A 26,287-nucleotide genomic window follows, 5' to 3' on the forward strand; every position below is an offset into this window, starting at 1 on the left:
ATCTCATGCTGTGTTGTAACGTGTGTGGAGGGGCTGATGGCTACTCTCGTGAGAACCATCCTGTTCTCATGAAAGCCGGTGCAGTTTCTGGAGAGAGACATTAATCCCAGCATACGCCTCCTTCCCCCAGTCCTGCCATGTCTGCAGTCAGGTGTCCATGTGCACTTGAGTGGGATAAAGCAGACTGAAATGTGGACATCAGAACCACCCTCCCAGGCATTGCCCTCTTGTATAGACCTTCTGATGTCTTTTGTGAGTTCAGGCCATGACTGACCACTGGAGATTATGGTTGCTAGGTTTTTTGTCTCTGGCTGAAACTGATTCTCCCCCCTGGAGCCCTGCCCACCTCGCTGTAAGCCCTGCCTTGCCAGAACTGGTTTTAAGAGCACCTTTCTTCCTTCACATGTCGTCAGGCCTGCCTTGGGTTAACTACTTTTCCATCGCTGGGACACGATGCCTGACACTTCCAAAGGGGAGGAGGAGAGTTTCATTTCACGTACAGTTCAGGGGCCTCAGTCCATGGCAAGCTGGCTCCAAGGGGAACAGGCATGGCAGAAGGGCCTGGTGGAGGACAGCAGGTGGGCAAGAAATAGCTCAAAGGGAGGAGCCAGGGATAAGAGCATGCTCTCCAGGTCACAGCTCTGGTGACTACCTCTTCTGATTGGGCCCCACCTTTGTGCAGTACCATCCACTAAGAACTCCTCAATAGATGAACCTCCTGATGGACACAAGCTCTAGGGTCCAGTCACCTTACAAGAAGCTCTGCCTCTTAACGCAGGACTTTTGGGGGACACATTCCCACATTCACGGTTGGCACTGCTTCCTTGCACTTGCTCTGGAACATGCCCTCTCCCTCCCTGTAGCCCTGTAGTGAAGCCGAATTCCAGGTCCAAGTGTGCCACTGGGGGTATGTGTCCGGGTGACATGAGGAGGTGTGTAGAGTTGGTGCATGGCAGGAGAGGAGGTGGCAGAGGATGGGAATCTAAGCCACCTGCAGCGCGTGACACGAATCATGGTTCCCGCTGCCGCGAGATCTGAGGTGACTCCTTTCCTTGCAGCTGTCACTGTCCTGGCGGTGCTCCCCGCCTTCTTGGTGTGGGCCACCTTTTCTCCCCTCCTGCACAACTGAGCCCTTGGTGTCAGGGGTCTTGTAAATAGTTCAGTCAGTCCTCGGGGGAAGGGTCTCCACGGAAACTGGGGTTTGTGTGTGCATTGGAGGATTTTGATACGTAATCGTGATGACACTGCCAGCATCTTTGGGTTGGTATGACTTACTCCTTAGTGGTGCATTGGTTGGCAGGTGGCGGTCATGCAGGGTCTGTGAAGGTGATGGAGTAGGGAGCCTGGAGCTGCTCCAGGAGTGTCCCTGGTGCTGCGGGCGGGCTAAGGGTAACTCCTGTCAGAGGCAGGATGTGCGGCCCTCCAGATATGCCCGCCTGCCTCCTCCTCTCCACTGTAAAGAGTTGGTTGTTCAGCTTGCTTCTCTCACTTCCAAGAACCACCACAGTTTCCTTCCAGTAAATTTCCTCTTTATCTGACAACCGAGTGGCCATGCTGTCTGTTGCTTGGAGTCAGAAGGACACGCTGACAAATACTGGTATTTGGATGGCTTTCAAGGTCTTGCATTCCCTCATGCAACTCTAACATCTCCATCCGTGTTCGTAAGTCACACGCTCATTTCTGGGAGGGGGCATTGCCAGGGCCCAGGGTCTGGGTGGAGCAGTGAGCTCCGCCACTTGCTCAGGGCCACCCGAAGGTGCCTGCTGTCGTCTTTGGTTGTCACAGGTCTCATGGAGGAAACCCCTTCTTGCTGCGTGTTGTCTTTCATTTTTACTGGTGAAGGTGTGCACAGTGCAGATCCTGTGTCAGCTGTGCTAGCAAAATAACAGGTGTGATTTGCTTTTCAACCTTACAGTGCTTTCAGAATGTAGATTTTTTTTCCTTCTTTTTCGAGTAGGAGGAGTTGGATCTTCAGTGGAAAAGCCTTGTCATGTGCTGGGGAAAGAACTGCTGGACCTGTTGCATGATGCCTGGTGCTTGTGACCGAGTAGAGAACCTTGCTGTCCCCCTGGGACTCCTGCTGCCAGCCTGCAGAGGGGCTGGGCCTGGGACGGCAGGGGCCACAGCGGTGGGCGCAGCTGAGGGGCAGGGCCAGGACCCAGCCAGCAGCATCTGCCAGGGAGCAGGGTGTATGTACGCAGCCCAGCATCCCTGGCTTCTGTACTTTCCTGTCCCCTCACAGACAGTTCCCGTGCAATTCTGGGCGTTTGTGACCAGTGTCTCCTTGGTACCATTAGTAACCTCTCAAGTGAGAAGTCGAAACGCTTGTTTTCATTTAACCAGCTTACCAGATGTTTCCTGTAGCTTGACAGATGCAGCTTTACTAGAAAGTTACACTCGTGAGATTTGGAGTGTTATGGACACTGTTGCTATAGACATTGCGTGGGCAGGATGTGGAAGGCGATGTTCGCGTCATTTCGGGGGTTGAGTGGGTTTTCCCTGCAATGGATGGACATGCTCCTGCCTTCTTCCTTACACCTCTGGGACCCGGTGTAAAGGAGATGGTGGCAGACTAATCAGAGCTGGGTGCCTTGGTTGGTATCACTGAGGTCACAGGAACTCAGGTGTGGGCAAGTGGGAACTCAGGAGCAGCTCCCGGCTTCCTGGCCTTTATGGCTACCTGATGCCAGAGTCTGGCATGAAATCTGCAGACTGGGCGGCTTTCCACGACCCTCTCAGGCTCCTGTGAGGCTGAGGCAGGCTGCGGCTTTGACCTGGTGCCTTCAGTCAGCGGTCAGCAATGTCCTATCCCAGAGCTATGTGGGAGACAGCAGGAAGGTGCCCCTGCAGTGTTCAGGTGGCCTGCTGGAGGGCAGGGGGCATCTGGGGTCTCTGTTCCTCCTTTCCTTCCTGCCTGGCCTGCCCCTCCTGGGTTTTGTTGAGTGCATTTTCAAGTTTTATAAAAGCCTCCAATAGTGGAAGATGCAGAAACAAAGGAGGAGGAAATCGCTGGCTGTGACTGACAGCAGATCCATTTTCTCACAAAATGGAACTGTAGAGATGCATGTAGCGTTCTGGCAAACCGCCCCTGTAAGCAGCCCCTCCCAGGACTTGCCAGCCTCCCCTAGGCCAGGGAGCTTTCCCCGCCCTGGGCCCTCCTTGTGGGGACTCTTATTGTGGCGGGGCGCTGCCTGGCCAGGCGCACTAGCTGCCAAGTCCAAGTCCCAGTCCGCTGCTTTCTGGGAGGAGGGAGGAGGCCACGGCTGGTCCCTGTGCTCCTTGGCAATGATTAAAGTGAGGTTAGTGCGAAGCCTTTCATTTCATTGCCTTTTGCCTTTTCCAAACCAGATGGCAGCCCTCTGCATTCGTCTGGGATTAATTTAAAGCTGGGCGTGGTGGCGCTGAGGACGTGCTCCGCAGGGACAGTGGTGACTCCCTCCCAGTGCTGTCCCTCTGTACCCAGCCAGTGTGGGGCCGTGCAGAGGGCCCATGTCCTCCGAGATGGGCACTTGGATGTCAGTGTCCACGTGATGGTGAGCAGGTTGCTGTGGGGTGGCTGCTGTCACATGGGCCCCTGGTGGGGATGGGGACCTGTAACTGCCAGGCCCCGTGCGCGCGTGGGGAGGGGGCACCCAGGACCACTCATTCTAATCTCTTTGCTGACTCTGAAGAGTAGAACATTTCAGTAACACTTTTATAAATCAGAACCTAGGTGTCTTCAAAATAATCTTTCTTTTAAAGGACTTAGATCTTACTTCATGCCATCTGTGTTTTTAAAACTAGCTAATCCTTTCCTCTGTTTTGGGGGAAGGTAAGAATTCAGGGGGCCTGCCTGGCACTCAGAGGTGGTAGTTGCCTTAAATGCTGTATATGGATTTGCTGCACTGCCTGCTTACAGATGAAATTACCTTTAAAGATTACATGGGCTGAAGAAGGTCTTGGCGGTCTGGGGTTTAGCTCAGCAGTGTAAGTGCCTGCCTGGCAAGTCAAAGTCAAGAGTCCAATCCCTGGTACCCCCCAAACCAAAAAACTTCCTCGTTGCCAGGTGCACTCCTGTAACTCTCGCACTTGGGATGCTGAGGCAGGTGGATCGTTGCATGTTTGAGACCAGCCTGGGCTACAAAATGAGCCCAGCCTGAAACGCGTGAGACCCTGTCTCCAAAAAAAAGAAAGAAAAGAAAGTATATGGGCTCTATAAGCCGAGCACTCAGAAGGCTGAGGCAGGAGGATCTCTTGAGAGTTCGAGGCCAGCCTACACTATATAGTAAGACCCTATCTCAATCAATAAATAAAGGTAGCTACCTCCAGATCTTCTATTACCTGGGTGTGTTGTGCCTGTAATCCCAGCATTTGGGAGGGTGAGGCAGGAGGATTCCTGTGAGTTTGAGGCCAGTTGTAGTGAGTCTAAGGCCAGCCTATACTACAAAGTGAAATCCAACAAAACAAAACAAAAAGTCTTTTATTAGATGAAGATTTTATCACTGCATATATTCAGTGCTTAAATTTAGCATCGTTGTACTGTAATTGCATGGCTGGTTTTGTTTTTGCAGTTTCTCTGGTCAGACAGAGAAGGTTGAATTGTTTTTCTAAAAATCAGCTTTGAAGATGCTTAGCTCTGATTCAGTTTGTGGACTCAGGTCCTCCTCCAGTACAGGAAAGTCCTCAAGGTCACCTGGGACTGTCCACTCCTAGGCCTGGGCAGATGCACGGTGGGGGAGGGGTGCTACAGCACGTCGCTGGAAGGGAGGCTGCTGGTACGTCTGACAGCATGCACACGTGTGACATAGACACGGATGAAAAGCCTGTGTCTGCAGCCTAGGTGGAGTCAGGAGCAGAGGATGGTGTGTCTGTGGTATTGTCCCTTTCCTCTTCCCTTAAAGGAGAGGTTGAGGGCTGGGAATTTAGCTTAGTGGCTAAGCCCCTGCTTGGCAAGTGCAAGGCTGTGAGCTTGATCCCCATACCAATAAATAAAATAAAATACAGTAAAATAAAATAAAGGAGAGATTGACTTTTGCTCGTTTGCAAGTCTTAGTCCTTGCATGGCAGGAGGTTCTGGGTGGAAGGGCCCTGCTTGCTGCGTGGCAGAAGGGAAGGGAGCCTGGAGAGGGCCTGGGCCCTTGCAGGCCATGCCCCCAGCACCCAGCTAGGCCCCACCCCCTCACTGAATGCTCGGAAAGCCCCACCTTGAGATGGAACCACCACAGGTGGCTTTGTTAAATGCTGTTCTGGGCATGCAGGTCTGGGAGCCACCCTGCTCCCGACTGGCCTGGACTTCCCATGTAGCCCATGTACCCTGGTTTCTGGCAGAGATTTGCTGCTGTGGATGCAGGATGAGTCTTTTCCATGGCTGTGCTCCTGGGGAACCTTGGGAGGGGACCTGGCTCTAGGGGCCACACCTGATGACAAGGCTCGGCTCCGGTGTGTAGCACTGGGTGAGCAGGTGGGTGCATGGGTCTGGTTTAGTGCCTTGAGCTCCGGGTGAGATGATGCTGGTGTGGAAAGGCCCTTGGGGTAGCTGGCAGAGGACGTGCATGCACTGAGTGCTGGGAAGGCAGGTGTCCTTCATAGGGGGCTGGATAGTGCAGTCTTTCGGTGCAGATTGTGTTGATAACCAGTTAGAAGAGGTGGCCCAGAGGTGTGTGGGTTGCAGTGCCCATCACCTCTCCCTGGCTGCTGGGACTGCAGGATCCTGCTGTTGGTGATCACTGTGTCTTGAAACTTTAGCACAGCATCCAGTGTTTGCAGTGAACCATGTGTCTTAACTTTTCCAACGACTTGCTGCAGATGAGTGGAAGAATGTCATGCACCCCCCCCCCCCATGCCTGAGCCTCGGACAGAAACCAACTGGGACTATGGAGGTCACCGTGCAGCCAGGAGGGGAGGCGGCCCCGGAAACTCCTTCTACATCCGTCCTGTCAGAGGCTTGCTATCCAATCGCTGGGGTCCCCCGGGGTTTCTCTGGGCTCCTGAGCTAGATGGCCTTTGGCTTCCTGAGCTGCTCTGCCGTATTCAAATCTGTGTGGGGCTGGCTTCTTCTAAGAATTTACTACTCCATCAGTGCTGGGGTAGATACCCATGGGCTTGGCTGAGGCTTTGCCTAGCCTGTGCCTTGCAGAGTTGGGGACCCAGGGTAGAGGTACTGAGCGAAGAAGCCTTTGCTGGGCTTCGAGTGGCCACTTCTCCTTCTTCAACCCTAAAGGCAGCAAAGCTGGTCCCCACATGCAGATGTCACAGTCACAGTTGCTCTACAGAGAGAAAGATGGTCTTTTTTTTTTTGGTGCTGGAAATTCAACTTACAACCTTGCACTTGCTGGGCAGGTGCATGGTACCGCTGAGTTCTATCCCTGGAGGGAAGATGGTGTTTGAGGGTCGTGTCCATGGCAGACATAGCAGTTCAGATCTTGGAGAACATAATGTTTCCCGTCCTTCTCTGTTGTGACGACTGTGCCTAATGCCAAAAATCTGCAAATGGTTGTAGTTTTTAGAAATCTCATTCATTGACAGGATACGTAATGACAAAAACAGCTACAGATTTTGAGGATTTTAAATTAGCTTATATTTGATTAATTTCAGCCCTCATTCACTCATGTGTGCAGCACATGATTGATTGGGACATCTGGGAATGAGGTATGCTGGGCATGTGGGCCCCAGCCTCCCAGCCTGCAGGTGGACACCCTTGCCTTCCTGGTGTGGCCAGCGTGGAGGGCGGACAGGTTGACCCACATGCAAACCTCAGTTTCTCCTCTTGTCGCAACTCATGATGGAAGCACACCGGGCCCACTGTAGTCAGGGAAAATTAGCCAGTACCTTGTTTTCGGGGGGAGCTGCCCAGAAGTGAGCCCAGTCCCTGAGCATCTTGAGAAGCCCATTGTGCTGGTGTAGTGTGGGCGGCCGCTGGCAGAAGCTGGCCCCAGACTCGCTCTTCCTTACACATCTTCAGGAAAACTTGACTTCCTGGCTCTCTGGCCCACTGTGAGGAGCAAAGGGATAAGGGCTGCCTGTCTTGATGGGGGTACCTGTGGCAGAGGTAAATTTCCTGGCAATCAGAGGGAAGAAACCGTGGGCTTCTGGAGACAGGTCTGAGGAGTGTTCTGCAGGCCCATGTTACATCCGAAAGTCACTGAGACAGGAATGAAATGACTTAACGGGATGTTGTAAATTAAAATCATTTATTCATGTATAGACAAGGTCTCACTGTGTGGTTCAGGCTGGCCTTGAGTTCACAGCAGTCCTACCTCAGCCTCCCAAGTGCTGGGGTCACAGGTGTGTGCCAGCAGCAGTCTCTTTTGTGAGGCTTTCACCTGAGTTAGCTGGAAGCAGTGTGGTGGCTTGGAGCTGGCTGGCCCCTACCATGTGACTGTGGAGTGACTGCGCGCTCAAGCTCCTCTGGGCTCCTGCAGAAGGACGGATGTCACAGGAGACACAGGTAGCAGCTGAGCTGCTGGATAGCAGTGGCCGTGGAGAACTTTGTCACTTGGTGGAGGCTGGAGGTACAAGGTGACGGTGCAGGCTGGTGTTAGCTTCTGTGTGCTACAAGGGGGCAGCTCTGTGCGGCCTCTTTCACCACTGGGTCCCCCAGGCCACTGAATCTTCCTGCCTCTATGTACACTGGCTCAAGGACACGTTTCCCTGATGTAGAACTTCTCTCGAAGAGGTCATGGCCACCACTTCCTGTCCTGAACCAGCCCTGAGCTACTCACCTGGGAAGCTGCATCCTGCCTGTGGGGAAGCATGGTGGGTAGTGAGTTGGCCTTCATCGTGGAGGTAGAGGGGATGACTGACAGGAGGGGACACTGTTGCTGTGCAGGCCCACACTTTAAACACTGCTTAAATTACTTCCCTCTGGTCATTTCCTCTGAAATGCTGAAATGTCTGGTGACCTGTTCATCCCTGTGCATGCTTCTAATTGGACTCTCACATGGTCTGTGACCTTCCACACGCGTTGGTTCAGTGAGGGCTGTCATAGAATGAGTGCCATCTGCCCTGGGCTGAGAGCGTGTCCTGCTCACGAGGGCCCTGGGTGGCCCCAGGATGTGCTCTAATTCACTGGGAAGGCCCCAGAGGCAGGCTCCCCCCACTTACTCAGCTGGAGCAGCTCCATGGTCAGTGCTTGCCTTGTATACTTGCAGGCCTGGCACAGTGCTGTCAGCAGTCAGTGTGTGGGTCTCAGCCATCCTGTGGCTTTCAGAGGACTCCTCCTGTCCCTGGGCTCTGACATGGACCCCCATCCAGGCCTGCTCCTGTATCTGTGTGGTCCAGATCCTGCCAGGGAAACCAGTCTCTCCTACACCTTGCATTGGCCTGGTGCTGGGAAACATCTCCTGCCACTATAGCAGCTGTGCTGGAGGCTGGACGGCTTGGGAGGAGGCAGAGTGCCTCCTCGGAAGGAAGCCTGAGAGAGTGATCCCTGCCCACATCCACTCTGCAGACCCTAAGCCTGATCTTCACAGCTTTGCTGACTGGCAGCTGGTTTACTTTCTCCTCAACACAGTGGGAACTTTATTATTTTGGTTTTTGGAGACAGGGTCTCACTTTGTAGTCCACGTGAGCATTAAACCCTCAGAGATCCACCTGCCTTAGCCTCCTGAGAGCTGGGATTAGAGGCATTTTCCACCATGGCAAGCATGCTGTGGACATGCTTTTCCTCTGCAGCAGGTGGCCTGTGTCCCCCAGAAGGCAGTGTCCTGGACAAGGTGTAACAGGCCGCTACCCTGCGGCCTTTTGGTTTCCTCCTAACCCCAGCTGGGGAAACACTCCTGGGGTGGGTGCCCTGGCACGGAGCCCCCACGAGCCCTTCAGGCCCAGTGAGTCACGGTGCGCCTGTCTCTGTGCTGCCACAGGGTGCATGTGGTTTGGGTCCCAGTCCAAGTGTGTGACGCCCTGGGAAGTGTGGGCTTGAGTGTGATTCATGGAGGTGATGACGGGGAAAAGTCTGTGAGCTTCAGGAAGTAGGAGGGCAGCTGGAAGTGTGAGTAATGTACAGTTTTACTAAAACTACCGGCAAGGTCTCGGGCCTTCTGTTTCTCAAGGTCTGTTGTTCCCATGATGCCTGTAGCATTGTGTTCCCTTGAACTGTGTTTCTGTCTGGTGAACCCAGGGGCCAGGCAGGGAGCATGATGACACTGCCCTTTGTGATGGTGACCTGACACGCCGTGGGGTGGGGTACTCTGTGGTTGGGGAGGGGGTGTGAAGCATCTGTGACCTTGATGGGGATGTTTAGCCTGTGCCTTTTGTCACCGAGTATTTGAAGGTTCCTTGCCAACTGTGTGCCTTCCCTGGGCCTCCTGTCCCTGCTGGAGTGTCAGCACCATGTCCTGCTCTGTAGCTGCCATACGATTAGGGCTCAGTTAATGCTGCCTGGGTGAACAGAAGCCTGCCTGACACCCCAGGCTAAACGGTTCCGCGCTGTGGATACACCCTGCACCCCAGGGACACTGGGCTCCACACTGGGTCCAGAACACAGTTTTACTTAGAAAACCATTTCATTTTTCCCTGAACTAGAAGAAACTGTAACTCCTGCAAGGTCTGATGACTGTATTTAAGCGTCACCCTCAGCTAGGTAGAAGCCAGTGCGTGTTGGGCCCAGGGGTCTAACAGGATGTGGGGCAGGGGTGTCAGCCTTGGAGACCTCAAGCACATAGTCTATCTCCAGTTTGCAGTCACCGTAGAGGTGCAGCAGGAACACACCAGGGTCAGTGTTGGGGAGGAGTCTTTTGCACTGTGGGTGACCCTAAGAACCGCTAGGGTGAGGGGCACACAGGGGACGTGATGTGTAAGCTAGTGGAATGTTCTCCCCCAGAGTTGTCTTCATGGGATGGATATTCATTTCCTGGTTGCTCTGAAGTCATTCTGTGTGGGCAACCAGAGAACAGAACCGTAACGCCATCTTCCGCCACCTGAGCGGGGGGTGCCCAAGGCTGATGGGTTCCATGCCTGCCTGCCTACTCCTTGTCCCTGCTTTGATGTTACCATGTGCTGTGTGCACAAGCAGGGAGGGGACAATGCCCTGATGAGAAGTTTGCAGTTCTTAAAGAACAGGCTCAGAGCTCTTCATCAGCCACAGTTTGATTTGAGAGATTTGCTTACAGGTCACAGAAGGACAACTCTGGTGCCAGAGGACTTGAGGCACTGAAGGGAGGGCTCCAGGGCAGAAAGGGTGGTGGTCCCAGGTCCACGTGCTGGCACAGTGTCATGCCGTCCCCTCTGACTCCTCAGGCAACCTCAGCCCACACAGGGAGTAACAGGTGGGGTCGCCCCCTGCCCACAGTGCGAGGTTCTGGGTGTGTGGAGGTTGTGCCTTTCTGCTGGAATGGCATCACCTGGCCCAGGCCTGGTGTCCCCTTCTAAGGGCTTACTGCTCTCTTGCAGGAACAAGGCCACCAATGGAGACTGTCGGAAGGACCCCCGGGAGCGCAGCCGCAGCCCCATAGAACGCGCCGTGGCCCCTACCATGGGCCTGCATGGTGGCCACCTGTATGCGTCCCTGCCCAGCCTTGGGGTGGAACAGCCCCTTGCCCTGACCAAAAGCAGTGGGGACACTGGCCGGGCAGCTGGCCTCTCTCCCACGCTCACGCACGTGGAACGGCAGCAGGTACACACGCCTGTGCGGGGCCAGAGGCTGGGGCGGGCCAGCTACTTGGGGTGGTCACTGTGGGGCTTCGCTTTGGGCTGGGACCCTTTCAGCTTGAGCCGGTCAGAGGCTTGGGACACATTGTAAAGGAAGATGGGGAAAGTATTACAATGGTTAACAGAAGTTTCTTCTGAAAAATGAGGCTTGTAGGGGACTCCACAGTACATAAGGGCCTGGTGGCTCTGGCAAGAAGCCAGTGTAGATAGTGGCGTGGGCTGCCAGGGCCCAGGGTTACCTGCCAGGTTTTGGGTCAACCTGTGGCCAGCACAGGTCCTGCCCAGGGCTTTGGAGGGTGGTCAGGGGCATAGGCTGCTGTGCTTGTCCCCACCATACACGTGCACATAGTGCTCCCCACTTTAGGCTCGTGGCCAGGTGCTGTGTCAGGGATACAGGGATGACCCCCACATTGAGCCATGTGCTCTGGAAGCTTGGAGAGTAAGTGTGTGAGGGAGAAAGGTGTGTAGACACCAAGAGGGTGGTGTTGAAGCCTGCAGCAAAGAGGGAGGCCTTACCCTAGGGACAGTGCACCAGCAGGGCCCCACTGGTGCTGGCGCTGCCGGACGTGGCCCCAGGCACAAGTCAGGCAGTGTGGCAGGGCTGAGCCGACTCAGAGGGAGAGCGGTTGCCTGCGTGTTGTCCACAGGCAATGTCTGTCCTTTGGGGCTACTGGGTCTCCCGGGCACGAGTGGAGCCAGGTCCCTGGCTGTGCTCAGTCACAAGTGGGGACAGCCTGGGCAGACAGTCTAGCACGTGACTGTCCAGGGTGAGTCCCTGTGGCTCAGGCCAGAAGGGGCCTCGAGCCCAGGCCTTTGGAAGCCTTGTCCCTCTGGGTGGTGCTGACCTGGTAGCTGGGCGTCCCCTAAGCTCAAGGACATGCTGTTTGGCGAGGTCCCCACTACGACCTCTGGTCAGGACTCCAGGAAGGGAGGAAGAGCTACTCCTGAAGAGGCTCCAGAGGCATTTGTGAGACACTGTGTGGAGGTGACAGTGGGAGAAAGTGAGATGGGAGCAGCGAGGTTGGGTGAGGGCTGTGGCACCTCATCTTGGTCACAACAGGAAGGAACCAACTTGCACTGGCTTTGGTCAGGCAAAAGCCTTGGCCTACAGGAAGATGCGCAGAGAGGTCCTGGATACCCAGGGGATCCAAGAATACCTGGGGCCCGCAGGAACTGGGGTTCCTCCTGCCACTGTCTGCCACCTGTATGACACCCCCAGCTCCTGGCACTTCACCCTACCAAGGGTCATGCTCGAGGGAGGACAGTGCAGGTGAGGGGTGTGGACTGGGGCCAAGGTGCTGCGGCCGAGTGAGTGCTAAGTCCTGACACCTCCCCTACAGAACCGGCCCTCGGTGATCACCTGTGCCTCAGCTGGCGCCCGCAACTGCAACCTTTCTCACTGCCCCATTGCACACAGCGGCTGCGCTGCACCTGGGCCTGCCAGCTACCGGAGACCACCCAGCGGTGAGTGTCCCTGCTGACAGGGGGTGGGAAGGGACACATGGGACGGGGTTGCTGTTGTTTAGTGCCCTTGCCCAGGACAGTGAGTATCCCCTCTTCCAGACTCAGATGTGGCCTTCCCCTGTTTCCCCTACCCCCTGCAGCCGCCCCTGCCTGTGACCCGGTGGTGGAGGAGCACTTCCGCAGGAGCCTGGGCAAAAACTACAAGGAATCGGAGCCAGTGCCCAACTCTGTGTCCATCACCGGCTCTGTGGATGACCACTTCGCCAAAGCCCTGGGTGACACGTGGCTGCAGATCAAGGCAGCCAAGGACGGTGCATCCAGCAGCCCCGAGTCAGCCTCACGCCGGGGCCAGCCCACCAGCCCTTCCGCCCACATGGTCAGCCATGGCCACTCTCCATCTGTGGTCTCCTGAGGGCGCCCGGCACCACACCCGTCTGCATGGTTTGCCTGAGCTTTGAACAGTCAGTACTTCAAAAAGAAAAAAAAGAAAAAAAAATTTGTGGGGTGGGGTGGGGGGAAGGAAAGGGGGTGCTCACAAACCCGCACTATGGGGTTCTGTGCTCTTCTGTCTCATACTTGCTTGGTGTCCTTGCAAGGGGCCCTCAGTGTGCCAGCAGGCGGCATGCAGTCGGCGGCATTCTCTGTGGCGCTCGTTTCCTGCCTCGGTTACCAAAGAAATCTCCGGCACAGTGTGCAGCCAGCCAGGGCTCCAGCATCCTCAGCCATAAGCCATGACGACTTTGGGGGTCCCAGCGCTCTGTGCTCTTCTTGTGTGCTTCCCCAGGCCGAGTGTGTGTGTGTGTGTGTGTGTGTGTGTGCACGCGTGCGTGTGTACTTGGAGCAAAGTACAGCATCTGATTTGCACTACTGGAGGACGGAGGCTTTGCCTGGCAGCTGCCGCATAGCACTGGCACCCTGAGGGCAGAGTGCTGGGACCGCAGGGCGGCCGCTCCCGACCCTCCGTGCTGGGGTGCAGTGAGGTAAGAGGAGTTTGGGGTGCCATGTGGGCTGCAGTCTTGTCTAGAGTCGGGGCTGCCACGTGGGCATTCACCCTCTGGGATCACTACAGCTGTTGGGGCCTGAGGTCAAGGACTCCATAGTGCTTTAAAGAGGACTCATGTTTTAATGGAGAAAAAAATAGCTGGTTTCTATTAATTTTATAGACAGTGACCCTAAGTACTTATGGCTTCTTTTCAGAATTAGTTTGTCAGTCCCAGTCCTAGATCTACTTACTGCTGGTACAGTTGTACTCTGAGCTATTTGATACTCGCAAGGAGCGCAGATGGCCGCAGCTGGCAGGCGGCGGGAACAGGCTTGGGCTGCAGGGGGCCAGCACCACTGCCCCTGGGATCGCCACTGCCTGGTGACACACCCCAGAGACCTGGATGGTGCCTCAGCTTCCCGGGCACAGCCCGATCCTTTGGCTAACTGCAGATTGCTGTTGAGCCGCACCATGGCGTTCCATGTGCTTCCTGGTGCGTGGGGCCAAGGCCATGTACATTCCTGACTTTATCCAGTTACGACTGCATTTATCGTCTGCCGTATTCACAGCTACTAAAATTAGACATTAGAAGCGCCCAAGACAGGGCTGTGGGTGCCCCACAGCCACTCCTCCTCTTGGTCAGTGAGCATTTCTGTTCCCACCCCAGGGGTCGGCATCCAGCCTGGCTCCTATGGGACTCCAGACATCACCTGATTGGGTGACACAGGCGTGGCCACCTCAACTATGAGGCACGAGGGGCGCAGGAGTCCTGAGCTGGCTCACAGGAGGAGACGCCCAGGCCCACTGTTGACTTTGGGACGGTGGTGGGAGGTTGGGCCTGGCTCTCGTGGTTACACTGGTCAGGCCGCTGGCCTTTAGAGTGGAAGGAAGCCCATCTCCAGGCCCAGTCACTCCCACTGGACTGGGCTTCCAAGCTTTGGCATTCAGGCCCCTGTATTTTCTGTAGGAAAAAAAATCGTTGAGAACACTTTTTTTATATAGGTAACTTTAAGACCATCATTACGCTGTGCGTAAAGAATGTACAGAGAAATTTGTAGGTATTTTTTGAAGAACAATTAATTTGTTAATGATATGTAGCTATTTAATTTTTCCCTTTCCTATCGTAATCATTCATTTTTTTGTTGTTTGGAAAAAAAGTTGATCTTTTTTTGGTCGTGGATGTGTCCGTAAACGTGCAGGAACACAGGTACGCCGAGACCACCATCCGCATTCATAGCCACACGTTTGTTACTGCTGCAGGCTACTGAGCGCGGGCCAGAGCCACCGCTGCGGACCCTTCCTTGGCCAGTGAGTGGGCGATGCTTGGGGACGGTGGTGCTGGTGGCCGGGTCCCCACGCTGACCTATCTGGGATAGGCCGTCCCCAGACCCAGGCCATCCGCGGCGCGTTCTGACTCCTATGATATGTGTAAATCTGTAATATACCATTCTCTGTGGCCTGTTTTTCCTGGAAGAAGAAGAAAAAAAAGTTTGGCAGGCCATCTTTTTTTTTGTACTTAAAAGTAGCCTTAAGAACAATAATAAAGTGCTCTTAAACCACAGGCTGGCTGTGTGTAGCTCTGGAGCCCGGGGGTGGTGGGGCGGAGGCCGGAGTTGCCTGATGGGAGCGGGAGGAGGTGATCTCAGTCTTGACCGTGTCTCTGTGAGAGGGGGCTCTCAACTTGACCGTGACTTTGAGCTGCTGAAGCCACCAGGATGCAAGTAAGGGAGGAAGAGGCTTGTCCAGTCATGAGCAGGCGGCCCCAGGTACCCCTGTCCTCCGCCTGGAGACAAGGTGGCTCCTGTCCCACAGGCAGCTTGGCCACCCCACCTCCCCCACCAGGACCTGGCTGATGAAGTACATACAGGTCCCACCTACGGGTGCGGAAAGGAACCCAAAGATGTGGGTGCTACCTCCGTGTGGCCACCCCTGGGCATCTGACCCCTGTGACAACAGAACTGCACACAGGGGCTGTGCCGAAGGCTGTGGTGCCAAGGCCAAAGTTATTATTGAGCTCAGGATGGGGAAGGCGGTGCCTCAGAGGATGCAGGATCAGGGTGAGGGGACACGCCGGCCTGGAATCGCCCATCCTGGCTGCTGTCGTGCCCCCCGTGCTCCTCGACGGTGGTCTCAGAGGGTCTCTTCATCGCTCATGTCCCAGATCTGCATGGAGAAAGGGAGAGCCTCAGCCCAGCTGCTGGCCAGGTCCAGGGATGTGCAGAGCCACTGCTGCCGTGACCACAGGAGCACGGGCCTTGCTGCAGGATAGGGTACTGTGTCCCCCCGCCTCGTGCTGCAGCTCCTCTAGGCCTGAGGCAAGGGTGCAGCCAGACAGACCCAGGGATCTGGCCACAGCTTAGGGCACCCCTGCCAATGTGTCCCTGGGGAGCCAGCCTGAAGGTGTTAACGAGAGGTGTTGCAGGGTGGGGAGGGATAGCTCCTTCCGGAGACCCTGGACAGAAGGAACCCCCAACCAACCCCCAGTGAGGCTGCAGTAGTATAGCAGGTCCAGGCTCTGCACCCTGGGGCTCCCAGAGGCTACCCAGCTCGGCCAAGAGGCCCATAGGAACAGGGTATTCATACACACAGGCTAGCTCAGGGTCTGCACACAGCCTGGCTTCCAAGTCCCGGGGTGGACACGGAAACTAGAGAGGAAAACCCGAGGCTTCTTCCCAGCACAGCACAGCACAGAACAGCTCCAGGGGCTTCTGGCAGAGGGTCCAGCGTTCAGTGCTCTGCACCCGCTTTTCAGGCTCTAGCGGTCTAAGGGCTAACTAAACTGCTAGAACAGTGATGGTGAGTCTTCTAGAGCGTTCAGTGATTGAACCAAATGTGGTATGCTTGCCATAGGTTCGCTGCCGTGCATGAAGGGCCGGCCAGCACGCTTCAGGCAGTCTTTGTTGCTCTTATTCAGGGGACACACTGCGGTGGCAGCAGCGGGTATCCCTTAGTGCATCAGAAGCCCAGGCCTTTTCTCCTGGAACCTACCCAGGGCCAGTGCAGCCAGGAAGGCCACTTTAGATGTCCTCTTATTGAGTGAAACTTGTAGCACACTGGCAGGGGTTTCCTACGACACCGGTGCTCAGAGCTGCAAGGGTGTGGATGGGACTAGGTTCCAGAGACCTGCCAATGCCATCCTTTAAAAATAAATTATTGACCCCTAGAGACAGTACACCGCACACCTAGGAACCCCAAGGAAATTCATGCTGAGATGAATACAGACAAAAAGAACATTTTGTGTAAGATAGCAAGATACACAATTAATGTGTTCCAGCTCTCTGTACAAACAGCATCAGCCAGCAGCAGAGGGGGGAAAATGAGCCTTGGGAAGAGCAGTGAAAAAAGACAAACTGCCAGGGAAAACTAATACTGATGTTCAGAATTTACATGGAACAAAAATACTTCAAAGCACCCCTCACAGGAATCTCAAGCTCAAGAAAGACACCGAGTGAAATGGAACAAAAGATAAACACCCCTTCTTATTTTGGTGTTTCAACATTGATAAACATAGCAGCTTTCCCCAAGTGGCTATACAGATTGAACACAACCTCCAGTTTTGAAAATCAACAAGCGTCGTTGCTGGCTTTAAAGTTTCTGTGGAAGTTAGGGCACGCAGAGCATCTTGGGGAAGAAAGGTAGCAAGGTGTCCTTGTCTGCCCTTCAGGCCTGTTCAGCTTGCACAGGGCCCCTAAGTCAGAGAGCGGTGCTGCCAGGGCAACAGAAGCTGCCCAGGGAAAAGGGAGCCCAGAGCAGGAGGCAGAGCCCAAGCATGGTGGTAGGTCTAGAATTTAACAGTAAAGGTCTCGGGACTGAGATCGCAGGTCACTAACGTGAGTTTTCTAGTATGTGATACAGGGGCAACTGGAAAGTCACCTAAAACAAGGTAAAATTGATCATGTGCTTTGTATGGCGCAACAGAATCAATTCCAAACAAGAGCAACCTTAGAAATGTTAGCAATGTTAGAAAAGTGCAACCATAAGCAATCACTGGTCCATGCCTTTATCCTGGGGGCACGGGAAGCCTGTGGCCCCAAATCCTTAAGTGATAAAACTGGACGTGCTGTGCTCTAAAAGACCTCATGCATGTAATTTTACATGGAAAAACACTAGGAAAAAGATGCAAGAGGTTGCAGCATCAGGGCCCCTACAGGGCTGCTTCTCTCTCTACACAGAGCTTTTAAAAGCCAGAAGGAGAAAGACCAATAAAGATTACATGGCAACCATGTGAGCAGTGCACTGAACATGGGCAGGTGCTCAAAAGGAGAGTGTTCTTAAGGCAGAAAACAAACATTGACCTTTTACAAATTAAGTGCCTGCCTTGTGAAAGACATCACTGTGAAGAGAAAATCAAGTTGTGAACCAGAAAATATCTTTACTATGTATGAAAACACATGTACCCATGATGTATAAACACCTCATTTAACAGAACAAACAAGGAAATACAAATCAAACACTAATTTCATCTCACCCAGCCAAAATGGTGGTCATCGAGAATACAAAAAACAGTAACTGTAGGGGCTGGGGATTTAGCTAAGCAGCATAAGCGCCTGCCTGGCAAGCACTAGGTTGTGAGTTCAATCCTCGGTACCAAAAACAAAACAAAACAGTATGTGCTGGTGAGGATGCAGGGGAAAGGAATCTTTCTTCAAAAAACTACACCTAGAGCTACCATTTGACCCAGCTGTTGCTTCCCCAGTATGCGCTGGAAGCAGTTAAAGCCTGTGTACTATATATAGGATCACCTGCATGGCCACAGTTACTGTAGCACGACTGACATACAGAACCAGCCCACGTGCCCATCAATCGATGGATAAAGACAATGTGTACACCCAGTGGAGTTATTTGTTATTCAGAAACAAGTACAAAGTTGTCTTTTGCGGACAGATGGATGAAACTGGAGATTGTTTTGAGCTAAAGAAACCAGACTCACAAGTACCACATATTTTCCTTGTGTGGCATCTTTCCTTGTGTGACTTACTAGATAAGGGGGAGGTAATAGGGGTGGACAGCATGGAAGGTAGGGAATGGGTGAAATGACTGGGATGGAAATCAGCACAGACTCACCTGCTGAAGAATGTGAAATCCAGGGAAGGGGGAAGGGAGTGACTGAAGTGTTATGTGCGTGCACAAATCTACCATAATGAAACCCATTCATCTGTGTAACCAATACATACTAATAAATATGAGGGGGAAAAGCTGCAAACTGATTTCTTAAAAATGGCAGAGGAGGAAAAATACAATGGCTAGTAAGAACCAGTCCTTAGGGTGGTGCGAAGAAGCCACACGGTGGGACCACCCTTCAGAGGGGCTTGGCTATAGTGCAGGGATGGCAGGTGGCACCAGGCTCCCAGAGAGTGTGGAGCTGCTAGAAGCACACACAGCTAAATGTGCCTGTGGGAGCCGGCTACGCCACTGCTGTCTGCCCGTGTTCCAGAGGGGTGGCCGCAAGAATGCTCTGCCACTTGGTTCCCGGCAGGCACAGCCTGGAACTCACTCCTGTGTCCATCCGCAGGAAGCAGGACGTCAGCGGAACTGCTACACAATGGGCTCACAGTTGGATCTGGCGAGTACCTCCCAGGCCTGTGTGCCAGAGGCTTGGTTCCCAGGGTGGCACTGTGGGGACATGGTAGGACTTAGGAATGCAGCCTACCCGTGCAAGTGTGGCTCTGCAGGGAACACTGGGACCCTGCCCCCTTCCTCTTCCAGCCTCCCTGCCCTGTGTGAGTGCTGGGTTCTGCTCCCCATGCACGCTTCCCAGTGATGTGCTGTACCCCAGAGGCCATGAGCTGCAACCCTTTGCTCAATAAGCATGGGTCATCTCATGTTTATGGTGTAGCTAACACCAAGGGAATGACCCAGTGATGTGTGTAGCCAATCTATCCCAAGTCAAAGCAGCCAGGGAAGGCAGTGTCGCGGGAGGCTGGCCACAGAGCAGCATCGCCAGTGCACTGGAGACCTGGCTGGTGCTGCCGGGAGCTGGCCTGGGATGAGCTGCTGAGCAGCTGCAAGTGCTCAGCACACAACAGAGGCCAATGTGGTTGTTTCTAACAGTTGAGCCCTAAATTGTGACTGCATCCCCTCCCCTCAGTAGTCATCCTGAGGGCTCACCCGCACCATGGAGAGGACCGGGATACAGGGACAGCTGCTCCCATTCCCCTGAAGCCCTGCTCAGGAGGTGCAGAAGGCCCCACACTGAGCTGGGGCTGGTCCCCAGGGCGCACTTAGTGAAAGAAAAACCTTTGTGTATGAAAGAGAAAGCATTTGATTTTGCAAAAATAAGCACGGGAGAGACAAATCAGAAACTCAATGCCTACATTTAGGGGTATGGGTGGGGGCAGAGCTGAGCAAACCTTTTAATAAGCATGTCACACCTAGAGAGGCCAGTAACTGAAAGCACAAGCCACAAAGTGAGACATCATCAAAATCAGAAACTCAGTTGTGCTTGTGCCCAGGCCACCAAAGCTACGGTGGAGCTGGTCAGCATGACCACCGACAGGCAGCTCGCCATATTCGCCAGCACGCTGGGCACGTCACTCTTTGCTTGTCATTTTTTCACTACATGGCCATCAACAATCCCAAGAAACAGGAAGGAAAGTGGCGCTTTCCCCGGCCCAGGGCCCAGGACACAGTCCGAGCCCAGACGACGGTGGGAGGGGCGTTCACACTTCGCAGCATCCCATCTGCCCATCACACGTACAAAGCAACCACAGCTGGAGTTTTCCAAACAAGTTTTATTTCTTCAAAGTCTTCTTAATCTTACGGAATAAGAAGCTGCCACTGAATAGGGCCCATAAGAGGCCTGCTTTCTTTTTTACTCCCCAATACAAATATGTATGTTAAAAAAAAAGAATTAAAAACTCATGTGCTTCAAAGAACATTGTAAGAAGGTGAAAACAGCCCAACATAGTGGTATAGGTGCCTGTAATCGTGGCAGTTTGGGAGGCTGACGCAGGAAGATCACAAGTTGAGGATAGCTTGGTGAACTTAGTGAAGAGCTGGGAATACAACTCAGTGGTAGAGTATTTTCCTAAAATGCAATGCCTTGGGTTCAATCCCCAGTAAAAAGACACAGAAACACCGAGATATACAGAGAGAAAAAGAGACAGAGAGATGAAAAAAATAGCTCAGAATGAGAGACAATATTTATAAATCACATTAGGAACCTGTACCTAGACTGTATAGAAGTCCTTTCACAACTCACTGATGACAACCCAATGTAAGAATGTGCAGAGGAGTGAATAGAAGCTTCTCCAGTAATGACACAGCCTGCGAGGAAGCACATGAAAAGACAGCAGGCCATTCTCAGGGACCCAAAGAGTGCAAACCAGAGCCACAGGGAGATACCACTTTACACCTGCTGGTGTGGCTACCGAAGAAGCCAGGAGCCCCATCAGGTGTGGAGATGCCAGAACCCCCGATACTACTGTCACGAAGGTAACTATCCAGCTCCTTTGGAGATGAGCTTGGCAATTCATCAAAAACAGGAGGCACAAAAGGCCCAGCAACTGCATCTTGGGTCATCACCAAGGCAAATGAAAATGCGACACGGAAACTCTGTGCGTTCCTGACCTTCCACGTAAGCATGAAAGTGTGGGCACTAGCCCCGTGTCTCCCTGCTCACAGGGTAAGCCACAGTCATGCATGCCACGGTGTCAGCCCATCAATCCTGCCTGCTCGCTCAGCCCTCTCAGTGGCTCCAGCACTGCAGACAAGGTCCCATTTTGCACAGTGAGAATCACGGTGATGCTTAGGACAGTGCCAGTGCTCAGAGCTACATGAAGCCAGCTGGGAGCTTTTCCCTCCTCCTCACAGCTTCACCTTACAAAACCCGCAGTGGCTGCCACCAGGAATGCATCCCTGGGCCCCTCTACTCCTGTAGGTTTGTTGATGAGGCTCACACCTGGCCAGGGCCCAGGACCTATGACCCAGCCCGAGACTTGGGCAGAAGGGCTGCCTATGGCCACAAGCACCCAAAGGCCCCCAAAGCCTGTGTGGTGTGATGGGCTCTCCCCATGGGATAGATGTGCAAGAAAGAGCTGTTTCCTACCACTTCCAGTGCCTGTCCCACTTCTGGACCCTGCCACACACTGACGTCCTTTCCCTTCACACTGTGATTACCTTTCAAGTGGTGTGAGTACATGGTGGTTGCGTATGTTCAAAGCAGCTGTTGTTGGATGGGTTCCATGCACCACGACTTGTGAGCCCTGGCGCTGCTGTCTGTGACTTGGAAGGGGAGCATGGGAGCCTTGTGGGGCTCTGAGCTGGCTCTGTCCACCTTATATGCGTCAGCCTGGACACTTGCTCACAAGGAACAGGGCTGTCCCTTACTCACCTCGATGCCGCACTAGGAACCCTGGCCCCCATTTCTCCTGTGGGGGCCTGTGGTCAGGAAGCCCTGCTGAGCATGGCCAGGGGGGCCCTCGGACGCTGTGAGGGAGGATGGAGAATGGAGGAAGAGGAGGAGGGAAAGGAGGAAGAGAAGGAGAAGGAGGGGCAGACGGGAAGGAGGAGGGGCAAATCCTGCCAGTATGAGAGCATGCTTAGAGTGTATTAAATGAGAAGAGAAAATAAAACTGTGCCTTAGGCCTCGTTTCAGTTACATATATGCACAGTAAGTAAAAACTAATGCTAGAAGGCAAAACGGGGCCAGGGATTAGCTCAGCAGCTTAAGTGCCTGCCTGGCAAGTACGAGGTTATAAGTTCGATCCCTGGTACCAGGAAAAAAAAGCAAAACAGAACACATGGTGGGTGGTGGGATTCTAGGGTGCACTTTAGCCCTTATTTGCAATTCAAAAAACCAATATTCACACATCCGAGTCAGGAAACCTGCAGTGTGATATCTGGAGACCCGGGTGGGGGCAGGTGGACACTGCACATCTGCACGGCCTGGCCAGCTCGGCCCACACAGGGTCTGGCCCCGTGGTGTCCTCGGCTTCGTTGCCCAGTAACTGATGAGGAAGCCGGAAGGAGCAGCTAACAGTCTAGCAGCAGAACCATGCGGTTCAAAACAGAACCCCCCCCCAAAAAAAAAAAAAAACAGAAGCCCCAGGGCCCCCAGTCACAGCTCCAGGCTGTTCCTCCTGGTTTTTTTTTTTTTTGTTGTTGTTGTTGTTGTTGTTTTTTTTTTTTGGCTTTTTCGTTTTTATCGGTACCAGGGATTGAACTCACGACTGCCTGCTTGCAAGGCAGGCGCTTATGCTGCTGAGCTAAACCCCCAGCCCCTCCTCCTGTTTTTTTAAACAGGATCCCACTGCGTAGCCCAGGCTGGCCTGGAACTTATAGTGGTCCTCCTCTCAGCTTCCTGACTGCTGCGATTATGAGTGTGTGCCCCCATGCCCACCTTCCTGTTTTCCCATCTTCCCGGCTGGGAAACAGGCCTTCGGGCCCCACTGTATTCAGCAGCTGCCCCTTGGGACGCTGTTAAAAAGCATTACCATCCAAGCTCCGGAGAGGGTTCACTGCCAAGGCACAAGCCTAGGCAGCTCCAGCATGGGCTGATGCGGCCCAAGGACTGGTGGGGCTGCCCAGTCAGGGACCCCGCTGACCCTGACCTTTGGAAGTACAGCCTGCTACACCAAGCCTCAAGGATCTGTTTAGGGGATGACATGAGGACAGCAAGGGCTGGGGGATGCGAGCTGGGCCCCAGGCTTGTTTCCCTTCCCCTAAACTTTAAAACACATTTTTAAAATTAGGCGCTATGAATACCGGGTAATTTTCATGGCACCAACATACTTTCTTTCAAGATATGATTTATAGGCTTGGACCAATATGAAATGAAATGGCTATTGGGATAAGTGGCCACGCTGGAGGCTACAAAATGGTTTCCATGATGTAGTTCTGATCCTCGGTTCCTTGGGAGATTTGAAAGGACGCGTGCTTGAGTATGTGGCTCCTCCTCAGAGGGCTTCTGGGGTCATCGTTGGGTAGGGAGCTGGAGAGCTCGCACTCACTGCAGGCCGAGGTCGGATGCAGACATGCAGACTTCACTTGGTATGACGAGATCACTGTGTGGCTTTAGATCATGCCAGCACCTGAAGACTGGGCCAACAGGGCCTGCGTGCACATGTCTGTGCCCTGCACCTGCCTGGGGTCCTGCCCTGAGTGCTGACCACAGATGACCGGGTGGGAAGACCCCTGGCTGTCTCTAAAGCTACAGAAACCAGGCTGCGTGGCACTGAGAGACACACGGACAGCACAGACCTGGGGTGCAGCTTGGAGGTAGGATGAGACAGCTGAGGAAATAAAGATGGGCAGAAGGAGACAAGGAAAATTATGGTTTTAAACTTGTACTTTTTGGGGCCGGGGATTTAGCTTAGTGGTATAAGTACCTGCCTGGCAAGCACAAGGTTGTGAGTTCAATCCCCAGTACTAAAATAAAGAAAATAAAATTGTACTTTTGGGCTGGGGATATGACTCCATGGCACAGCACTTGCCTGGCAAGCACAAGTTCCTGAATTTGATTCCCACTACCAAAAATAAATAAAATAATATAAAAAAAATTGTACTTTTGAGGAAACTGCAGCTTCAGGACTCAGTTCCTTGCCGTTATGATGTCTTCCCCACCCTAACTGGTTGATTCCTCTCCAGGCTCCCCTTTCCTCAGTCCTGGAAGACCCGGTGAGGCTGGAATCTGGCCCAGGCCTTTGACTGTACGGGGGCTGCACAGTCACAGAGGCCACCAACTTCCACCTCCTGAGCGGGCTGTCACACGGCTCGCTTTCAAGCTCCTGAATGCGTGTGCCTTTGCTTCTGCTTAATAAATCTGAGCATGCCTCTTCCTGACTGTCCTCGAAGGCTATTCTGGGACAAGAGCCACCACCCTCCTCTGGAGGGTTCCAGGTTGAGGCCCCCTTGGGGACTTCTTTGACCCTGTTCAAACATTTGCCTACTGGACACAAGGCACTGGATCCTCTCCCTAGTACGGCAAAAACAAACCCAAAATGCAGACAGGCAGAGCATGCGGGGCAACTGACTGTCATGAGAGCTGCCGAGATGCAGCAGGATTGGACAGTTAGAAACCAGCCATGCACGCCATGTGCACCAATCAAGTGCAAGTGGACGGACAGGAAAATCAGAGATGCCTTAGGACCCCAGAAGGAGCCATCTGAGGCTCATGAACACCCCAGACTTTATGCAAACCGAGAATGCTTCTCTCTTAGAGGCACCAGAACAACGATGAGCTAAGCAGAAGGCGGGAGGAATACTTGCAGCATGCCTACCCGACACAGAACTTCCTGCACAGAGCGTTAATACTGTCACCTTGGTACGGAGATAGAAGGGAAACACGAGCAAAAGATCTGAAAAGGTCTCAGAGGAGGAGGGACAGAGGGTGGGTATGTACAGGAAATGATGTTCAATATCCACGGTCACCAGAGAACCACAAGACGTGTTACAAGGAGATGCCACTGCCCACCACACACATGGCTAAGAGTTGTGGGTGGGGGCTCCAAAGGCTGGCAGGGTTGGGGAACCCAGTGCACTCAGATGTTGCTGCTGCAGTAACAGCAAGTGTAGTCTTCCTTTTACTTCGTCTTTGTATTCTTTTTGGAGTGTGTGTGAGGGGTCTTGCTATGTTGCTTAGGCTGGCTTCAAAACTTAGGCTCAAGCCATTCTCTTGCCTTGGCCTCCTAAGTGCTGCGACTACAGCTATGTGCCACTGTGCCCAGCTTAACTTGACAATTTCTTTTAAAATATAAATGTATGCTTCCACGGTATGACAGCAATTTCAGGGCCAGGTAAAGTGGAAACACACGTCCACACTAAGATGTGCACACGATTATTCAGGACAGTGTTGCTTACAACAGCTGTGATTTCAATATTGCTGCAGGTACTGAAGCTCATATAGATTCCAGAATTCCTTTGATGACAATATTTGGGGATGGGCCCTGGGCAGTGATTAGGGTTATGTGAGGTCGTGCAGTGGGCCTCACACCAAACATGGCATCAGTGGCTTTATAGGAAGAGGGAGGGGCCTGAGCCCACGTTTGTGCTGTCTCCCCAAGTGACGCCCTTTGTCATGCATGTTAGGCAGTGTGAGCCCCTTCCCTGGATGCTAGCACCAGAGCAGAACTTCTAGCTCCCCAACAGGAAGCTGTGCAAACCTCCCTCCATACAATACACCCAATCTGCAGCATTCAGCAACAGCCCTGGATAACAGACAAGGACAAGTCCCAAGCTGGACACGTCTCTAATAGCAAGTGAGTGAGTGCTGCTGTGTATTCACAGGGGGCTGCAGCCCTCGGGGGAGCCGGGACAGAAGACTTCCGTGGGCAGCACCGTGGAGGCTACTCCAACTCTGCAAAGCAAGAGACCAGATGAAAAGCTCTCTGCTCTGCGGCCCACTTCCAGGGACTCTAGAAGACCACAGTGCTGTGCTGAGAGGAAGCAGTCCTGGGGTCTGGGGCTGGGGAGGTCCTCCAGGGAATTGTCCCTTTCTGGGGAGACAGTGTCTTCTCTATTTTTATCTTGGAGGTGATCACATGAGTGTGTAAGCATGTGCACACCACAGGCATGGGTATTTTTATACACAGTGTTAACATTCTACTGTAATAAGTTGGAATTTATTGTAGTTTCTTTTATATTCCTCATTTTCTTTGTTAAGTTGGTTAACTCAGTTCCAAAGGCTACATTTTGGTTCAGAGAAAAGAAAGAACAACTGTGGGTTCAAAAAACAATATCTTTAAAGAACCGGTTCCATGGATTTCCTCCCATCCATCCTGACTTCTCAGAAAGTAGCCTTTAATGACAGTTTGTAGCCATTTCATAATACAACTCTGTGTGCTCAAGTGCTTCTGTGGCTACTTGTTTAGAACAAGGGTTTCTCAGCGGGGCTGCCCTGAGATAAGGTAAAGGAAACGCCTGGTATAAGCCATGTCAGGCCCAATGGGACTATACCAGAAAAGCAACCATGTGCATCGGGCCATACTCCAAACCACAAGTAAACTGGGCATAGTCGCACATGCCTATAATCCTAGCACTCAGGAGGCTGAAGCAGAAGGATCACTGTGAGTTCAAGGCCAGTCTGGACTGCATAGCAAGATGCTGTCTCAAAAAACAAAACTAGAAACAGAAGAACCCATTACTCCAAAAGAACAAAACGAAACAAAACAAAAACAACAAAATCACACTTTAAGAAAATCACTTTATCTTTTTCACGATAAATGATTGTGATCTGCACTGGAGGAAAACCCATGCCAGCAGAGGTTTACAGGGCAA

At 53.1% G+C, this 26,287-nt stretch overlaps 2 protein-coding genes across 9 annotated transcripts in view; one reads left to right on the forward strand and one right to left on the reverse strand.

The window, feature by feature from the left end:
• Vgll4 (vestigial like family member 4) overlaps positions 1-14,633 on the forward strand; it is a 99,096-nt gene extending 84,463 nt beyond the window's left edge. For 4 of the 6 annotated variants that reach the window (XM_003462731.5, XM_013144505.3, XM_003462730.5 and 1 more), the window contains 3 exons: positions 10,369-10,591; positions 11,967-12,090; positions 12,231-14,633. In XM_003462731.5, coding sequence (XP_003462779.1) covers positions 10,369-10,591; positions 11,967-12,090; positions 12,231-12,502 — 619 coding nt within the window. In that variant the 3' untranslated portion in view covers positions 12,503-14,633. Of the gene's footprint in view, positions 1-1,729; positions 3,300-3,337; positions 3,534-10,368; positions 10,592-11,966; positions 12,091-12,230 lie in introns of those variants that run through there. The other 2 variants (XM_063238008.1, XM_063238009.1) reach the window with 2 other exon arrangements.
• Positions 14,634-15,056: 423 nt separating this feature from the next.
• Positions 15,057-26,287, reverse strand: part of Atg7 (autophagy related 7) — a 298,368-nt gene continuing 287,137 nt past the window's right edge. For all 3 annotated transcript variants that reach the window (XM_063237998.1, XM_023561923.2, XM_003462738.5), the window contains one exon: positions 15,057-15,235. Coding sequence is in view for 2 of the 3 variants with exons in the window: in XM_023561923.2 (XP_023417691.1) it covers positions 15,203-15,235 (33 nt within the window). In the remaining variant the exon portion in view is untranslated. The remainder of the gene's footprint in view (positions 15,236-26,287) is intronic.

The sequence above is a fragment of the Cavia porcellus genome, unplaced genomic scaffold, assembly GCF_034190915.1.
Source record: "Cavia porcellus strain 051 isolate PalLab524CR breed Dunkin Hartley unplaced genomic scaffold, mCavPor4.1 scaffold_27, whole genome shotgun sequence".
In the NCBI taxonomy this organism is placed as follows: domain Eukaryota; kingdom Metazoa; phylum Chordata; class Mammalia; order Rodentia; family Caviidae; genus Cavia; species Cavia porcellus.